At 43.6% G+C, this 7,500-nt stretch overlaps 1 protein-coding gene and 1 long non-coding RNA gene across 2 annotated transcripts in view; one reads left to right on the top strand and one right to left on the bottom strand.

Moving 5' to 3' along the window:
- The window catches only part of xylt1 (xylosyltransferase I), a 65,314-nt gene that overhangs the window by 27,298 nt on the left and 30,516 nt on the right, over positions 1-7,500 (bottom strand). The window contains exon 2 of the mRNA XM_027156838.2: positions 2,805-3,276. Within this exon, the coding sequence (XP_027012639.2) occupies positions 2,805-3,276 (472 nt within the window). The remainder of the gene's footprint in view (positions 1-2,804; positions 3,277-7,500) is intronic.
- Positions 1-7,500, top strand: part of LOC113649191 — an 85,527-nt gene that overhangs the window by 53,231 nt on the left and 24,796 nt on the right. The gene's annotated exons all lie outside the window — the stretch shown is intronic.

Raw genomic sequence — 7,500 nt, 5'->3', positions numbered from 1 at the left:
CACCGTCTCACTGTGCGTCATGATTAAATCTTCATGTTTCTGCAATTACAGAGACAAGAATACAGACAGGAGGACATATTCCTGACTTATATACTTATAGACTTATTCTGACTTATAGACAGACAGACAGATATACAGGGTTGGGGTGAGACAGATACATATACAGTGATAGAGTCAGACAGGGTTAAGATACACAGACATACGGGGTTAGGGTCAGAGAGACAGACAGACAGACAGACAGACAGATAGACAGATAGACAGACAGATACCTGACACCATGTGTATTTGTAAGTGTAATTGTGTCACTAATAGCACATAATACATTTATTATTAGATGTGCAGACAGGACAGACAGACAGACAGACACACAGACACACACAGACATGATACATCTATCATGTATCATCTTGTATAAAAATAAGACTTAAGTGCCTCTGGGATGTTGAAAAGACATTGAAACTAAATCATATTAGGAACACAGACAGGCAGACAGACAGACAGACAGACAGACAGACAGACAGGCAGACAGACAAACAGGACAGACAGACAGGACAGACAGACAGACAAACAGGACAGACAGACAGGACAGACAGGCAGGACAGACAGACAGACAGGACAGACAGACAGGACAGACAGACAGACAAACAGGACAGACAGACAGGACAGACAGGCAGGACAGACAGACAGGACAGACAGGCAGGACAGACAGACAGGACAGACAGACAGACAGACAGACAGAGACCTGTAAAACATTTAGAATAAAACTGTGAGTATTTACATGCAGTATGACGGTGTTTCCCTCGGATACGATGAAAGGAAATAAACTTTTATGGCGTTTTAATATCTTCACTTTAAACACAGCAGCTTTTGGTGTTTACTGTAAAACAACCTCAGAGCACTGAAAGGCAGAATGTTAACAGTAAATGAGTTCAGATTTTGGACTAGTTTTAAGTATCACTGCAGATCGGACTGCTCCGCCTGGCTGCTCCACCCAAACCATGTTCTTAGAAAACCTGCTCAATTTAGAAACCTGTCATGACTCTTCTGTGGTCTGACTTTCATGTAGTCCGAGACACTGCGGGAGAAAAAGCCACTGGATTTTGCCTTCAAAGCCTTCATCGATTGTCTCATCCAATAATTACACGAAGCTCCACACACACACACACACACACACACACACACACACACACACACACACACACACACACACACACACACACACATAATGTAGATGTGGTTTGCTGTGGTTAGCTAGAATTACTCTCGACTCAACACCCTCCAGATCCCGGACTCTGGTCTCCGTAGAGACGGCCTCATCATCTATCTGTCAGAAACCAGAAAGGTTTTCCGGAAATGTCTCCGTACCGAAGTCTCCAGCAGACCGTCACCGCTCTATTTAAACACATCCGCCACCCTGATTTGCGTTCAGGGCACAAAAAGCTGCATAATTACATGAATATGTTTTCTTTAGTCAGCTTTTGGTACCGGAGAGAAAGTTTCGGGAGAAAAAGAAAAAAGAAAACGCCGCTCTGTGTGGCAATTACAAGCGTCTAAGCTGGCACAGAAATCCACAATCTCATTTCCAGCCTGTCTCTGATTGTAATTACAAGTGCCGCACACGGCTGTCTGTTGCCAGTCCTGCGAGACTTAATGAAGCCCCTCCATAAACCTCCGCTGACAGCACTGCAATTAATTCAGGAAAACCTCCATTATCTTTACTTTTATTTATCTTTCATTCCCACCACGCTCGAATAATATTTTTCCTGCTTGTCGAAAAATACCTATTTCTACAATCAATCACAGAGAGGAGATTTTATTAAAATAAGAAAAGTAAAAAAAAACAAATATAAATATTACAAAAGGTTTTTTTATACTTTGACTGCAGCGGTGAAATGTTGCTCTGTCGCTAAAGAGAGTGAACAAACACCGACTACGTCGAACAGACAGAAAATATTCGGCTCAGATTTCGAGCCGATTATGAAACGAAGCCGTTTAGCGACGGCGTCGAGCCGACTACGCTGTGATAAATTCCCGAGACTAAATGCTGCACAGAAAAATAGTGTTTAAATTAGTTAATTCATCGTTTTTTCCATTCGACCAACCGAGGAACAGGATGAAGCAGGAGGCGGCGCTCATTCTGTCGACAGCGGTTCTATCAGAGGTCATCGACAAACACAGCGTAATTTTAAAAATAATAGTCATTTTTTACCATATAAAACGTAATAAAATTAGCAGCTAGCTAGCAACAGCTTCCTTTGTGTTTCGATCTAGTTTCGTCTAACATTAAACTAAATGATTTTATAGGTGATTTATACATACTGTGGGTTATTAAGGCTAAATCTTACTAAACACTCTTATGCTAAATGTAGTAAACACACTTACTTTCTCATTTCAGTTGTGTATGTTCTTCTAAGCAGTAATGATTTGTTATACACCGATTCAGACACTGACGGCATTACGGCATTCTGCTTTAACCGTTCGTTATAATGAATCGGCTCGAAGGAGTCAATTAGGTCGCGAATCGGACCTTTAGCGGAAGTGTTGCGTGTGAATCCTGGCTGTTAGGACATCTGTGCTCTCTCTCCGTCACTCCATCAGTAGCCTGCTTCACTCACAAAACCCAATTACAGACCGAATACGGCTTTGGCGGGACAAAAAAATCGTTTTGGCGTCCGTCAAAAAGATTTTCATTGTAGGAAAAACATTGCTAAGTGAATTAAAAAGCTGTTTTATTGACTTCAGTTCATGGTGACAATTAACGGGCATCAACAAATAAAAAAAGCTGGAATATGTAGTGTACTCACCCTCTAGGGGGCAGTAGCGAGTGACTTTCTCAGGCATGAGTTGCTTGTCTTTGTGTCGACAGTACACCTCTGCGATCTGCTGTCTGCACTCACTGGTTTTAGCACGTGACAGAGCTGAGATTGCCTCTTTGCCCGTGATCTCGCATTTGGGCGGCTGGTCGTATTTGATCTCAGATGTAGCAACGCCCGACTTCTTGACCTGCTGGTTGTGATGCGGTGAAGTGGGCTGTCTGAGGGCGGAGTCATGACGGATCCTCACCCCGGTGCGGTTCTGGCCGTAGTGCACAAGCTCATTGGAGCTCTTGACCTTCTCGGGCGTCTCCTGTTGCCGCTTGTTGGAGGCGTGACGCTGCGCCAGGAGACGTGCCGCGGAGTTGCTGTTGTCGATGCTCTCGAAGTCTTTGGGCACGGAGTTCTCATTGTTGCTGTCCACACGGACCTTCTCCCTGGGACGGTGCGAGTAGTAGACGTCCTGGAGCGACAGAAGACAAAACAAAAAATCAGGAGAATGTCAATGCCAAAGACTGAACACCGTCACCTTGAGAACAAGCGCTAGAGATTCGACACCACGTTCTGAACCAGGAGGAACAAAAAGACCTTGCAGGAGTACAGAAGGTTGCTCTGATTACACAAATCATTATTCCATTAGTGTTCTAATCAAAGCCTCGCTCGGGACCACCGCAAAGCTCTCGCCTCTCTCGTCCTCAACACGATTCCCGCGCCACGAGAAGTCGTGAGCGCGTGGTGAAGGTGAGGACGTACGTGAGAACTCTTTTCTTTTTCACACCGATGAAGACCTACAGGAAATGTAAAAAAAAGTCGGACAAAAAGTGTGGGGAAGACGACGAACCGTCACTGATTCACACAGAAATCATGCATTATAATATAATACTCTCACTCTCTCACTCATTTTCTACCGCTTTATCCGAACTTCTCAGGTCACGGGGAGCCTGTGCCTATCTCAGGCGTCATCGGGCATCGAGGCAGGATACACCCTGGACGGAGTGCCAACCCATCACAGGGCACACACACACACTCATTCACTCACACACACACACACAATACGGACAATTTTCCAGAGATGCCAATCAACCTACCATGCATGTCTTTGGACCGGGGGAGGAAACCGGAGTACCCGGAGGAAACCCCCGAGGCACGGGGAGAACATGCAAACTCCACACACACAAGGTGGAGGCGGGAATCGAACCCCCGACCCTGGAGGTGTGAGGCCAACGTGCTAACCGCTAAGCCACCGTGTCCACCCATTTTCCTAATCTGTACATTTTATTTATTTTATTTTTAAATGATTTCCCATGTTCAGACTTTACAGATTATTAACATATTAGAACAGAAACCCGATGTTCAGCTGGGATCTGATTTAACTGGGGAATGTAAACACAATACACACACCTTTCACACGTATGAACATGATTACACAGTTTTGTGGACTTTATTACGGATAAAACTGAAATATTAATAAAAATGCGACGCTCAGGACACAATTAGAGAACGCAGCCAGGAAAAGTAAAAAATGGTGAATGTTTCCACATGAAAAATGACATCATGTGAGAAAACGAGGGAGTACGTTATGTTTTATGTAATGACTGGGATTCAGAAAGATATGATGTAATATGGAGAGATTTATAAATGTGCTGAAATTCAACCTGAGAACACGGGACTCGTTTACAGTGTGAACAAAACATACACTGAGATGTGTGATCAATCGCTGTTAATAAAAATCTGCATAAACGGGGATTAGGGTGAGTTTCTCAGAAGTGCTTGTTTTGTGTGTGTGTGTGTGTGTGTGTGTGAGAGAGAGTGGTGTGCATGTGTGTGCGAGTGTGTGTGTGTGTGCACGTGTGAGTGTGTGTGTGTGTGTGAGTGTGTACGTGTGCGTGTGTTAGTGTGCGCATGTGAATGTGCGTGTATGTGTGCGTGCACATGTGTGTGCAAGTGTGTGTTTGTGTGTGTGCATGTGTGTGCACATGTGTATATGAGTGTGTGTGTGTGTGAGTGTGTACGTGTGTGTGCGAGTGTGTGTTTGTGTGTGTTCGTGTGTGTGCACATGTGTATATGAGTGTGTGCGTGTGTGTGCGAGTGTGTGAGTGTGTACGTGTGAGTGTGTGCATGTGTGTGCGTGAGTGTATGCGTGCGTGTGTGTGTGTGTGTGCATGTGTGAGTGTGTGCGTGCGTGTTTGCACATGTGTGTATAAGTGTGCGTGTGTGTGTGCTTGTGTGTGTGTGCGCGTGCGTGTTTGCACATGTGTGTATGAGTGTGTGTGCGTGTGTGTGTGTGTGTGCGTGCGCATGCGTGTGTGTGTGTGTGTGCGTGCGCGCGTGTGTGTCTGTGTGTGTGGGAGGAAATTACAGGCACTGGGATTAATAGCCTGAGGAACCCCAGGAGTTCAGCTCGACTGCCGGGGAGAAAGAAGGCTATCGATCGATCACTCGCAAAAAATCAGTGTTTTCCCAGGATGCACTGCTCTGTAGCGCTGAGATCCCCTGCCTGCGTCGGCCGTCTCCTCCTCTCTGTTCTTATTAAACATGCTTCTTCATGCTTCTTCTTCCTCCTCTGCTTGTCATCCTCACACTGCTTCTGCACTTCTCACCAGAAATCACAATCCGTTCAAATATCAAACGTCTCGGTTTAAAGCATCTGTACATCTTTGTGCTGGTTATAACGAATCCTGACTCATTAATATTCATAAGTATGCAAATTAGCTTACAGCCCCAATGCCCCTAATGCTAGCTGTTAGTAAACTAGCCCATGTTACTGAGAGAGTTCTCTACTTCAGTCTTCTAGCTTATTTTACAGATTCATTCAACACCAGGCAAACACCTACTGTTACCATGACAACCACGATATGTTCCTCACTAGCGTTAGATAAGTAAACTAGCTAGATAGCTTAGCATGCCGGTTTGCAGTACAACAAAGGATGGAAAAGCTTCAGGGGGCTTCAGATAGTGAAGGGTCTTAAGATGGTTATAAAGCCTTTAGACTGGTGTAGTTTTATAGGGAGACAAATAAGGAAACCTGATGAGGAAGATTTAACACACACACATACACTCACACACACATACTGTACATACACACATATACACACACACACACACATACACACACACACTCATAAACACAGACATACTGTACATATACACACACACGCGTGCTCACACACACATACACACACTCACACACACACACACATACACACACTCACACACACACACACACCCCTCCACCTGTTCAGATGTTGAACTAAATGGATATCATTCAATGACATCACACACAACCACAAACACACACACACCCTTTGGTCTTTTCAGTCACTGAGCAGCTGTGTTAGCATTGTGTTAGCATTGTGTTAGCATTGTGTCTTGCAGATTTCTATATTTATCCCCCTGCCTGTGTGTGATTATTATAATCATCTGTGTCAAAACTGACATCACACACACACACACACACACACACACACACACACACACACACACACACACACACCCATGTCAGTATTACAGAGCAGGATTCAGTACTCTTAACATTCAGCACTTTCCAGTCTTTTATTTAAACGCTAACACGGAGTTGACTCTGTGTTACATATTGGTGAGCCAAACCGCTCTAATGTTAATGTGACTTTAATGTGCAGAGCTGTACGAGGAAACCATGCAGCTATTTAGCGGAAGCGCTAATGAATTGTCCGTGGGCTGATTTTTAAACAGAAATCTTGTGTTTAAAAACACACAGGGGAACTAAAGTTATTAATTCACGCTGTTTAACAAAATCCACATGGAGCTCTGAAGCCGGAAAAAAGTATTCGAACTTACGTTTATTCACATTAAATATTTTATTGGTGGTGTATTTAATAATTGTACATGTTTTTTTTTTAAAAACACTGTAGAACAAACAATTATAATAATAACAATAATAATAATAATAATAATAATAATAATAATAATAATAAGATAAAATCAGGCTAGTTTTCTAAAAATAGGTTTTGCTATTTTTAATAACGACGTACCTGTGAGTGGGCGGAGCTAAAAGCTTCAAGCCGCAGGATCCTATTAAACACACGGTTTCCACGATTCACGACAAATGAATGAATGACAACAAAATGTCAGAAGTACAGCAATGTTGTGTTTAAAAATAAAATTACACAACACCAAACATTTTAACATCGTCACGACGTTTGTAATAAATATATCGTTCTTATATATCGTCGTATCGTCCAGCCGTCACGTGTCGTCGTGGTTATATTGACGAGTAGGTATTAAAAGTGTGTGTGCGTGTGTGTGTTCGTGTACAATAAACACACAGACAAAAGAAAGGCCGGACGCACAGAGAGCTGACTAACTCCAGGTAGAAAGGATAGACGGCGTTCGAGCCCAAAAGAGGCCGTAAATCGCACAGCACTGGGACTTAATGGAAACCCTGTTAGTGAACGATTAGGAGAGTCGTAAATAGTTCAGCAGCGCTCGAGCAACACCAGTCGATGTGTATTACTTTAGCTGCAGTGAGCTTTTCAGCTCGGAGAATTACAGCACTGAGGATGGAAATGTGTTTACAGGTCACTCTCTCTATCTCTCTCACACACACACACACACACACACACACACACACACACACACACACACACATCCATATGGATGAAGAGGTTAAAGCTGCTCTGCCCTTTTAGCCTTTTCTCCCTATACACAG

This window comes from Tachysurus fulvidraco, chromosome 15 (genome assembly GCF_022655615.1).
Source record: "Tachysurus fulvidraco isolate hzauxx_2018 chromosome 15, HZAU_PFXX_2.0, whole genome shotgun sequence".
Lineage (NCBI taxonomy): Eukaryota > Metazoa > Chordata > Actinopteri > Siluriformes > Bagridae > Tachysurus > Tachysurus fulvidraco.
This window is presented reverse-complemented; position numbering and strand designations above follow the sequence as displayed.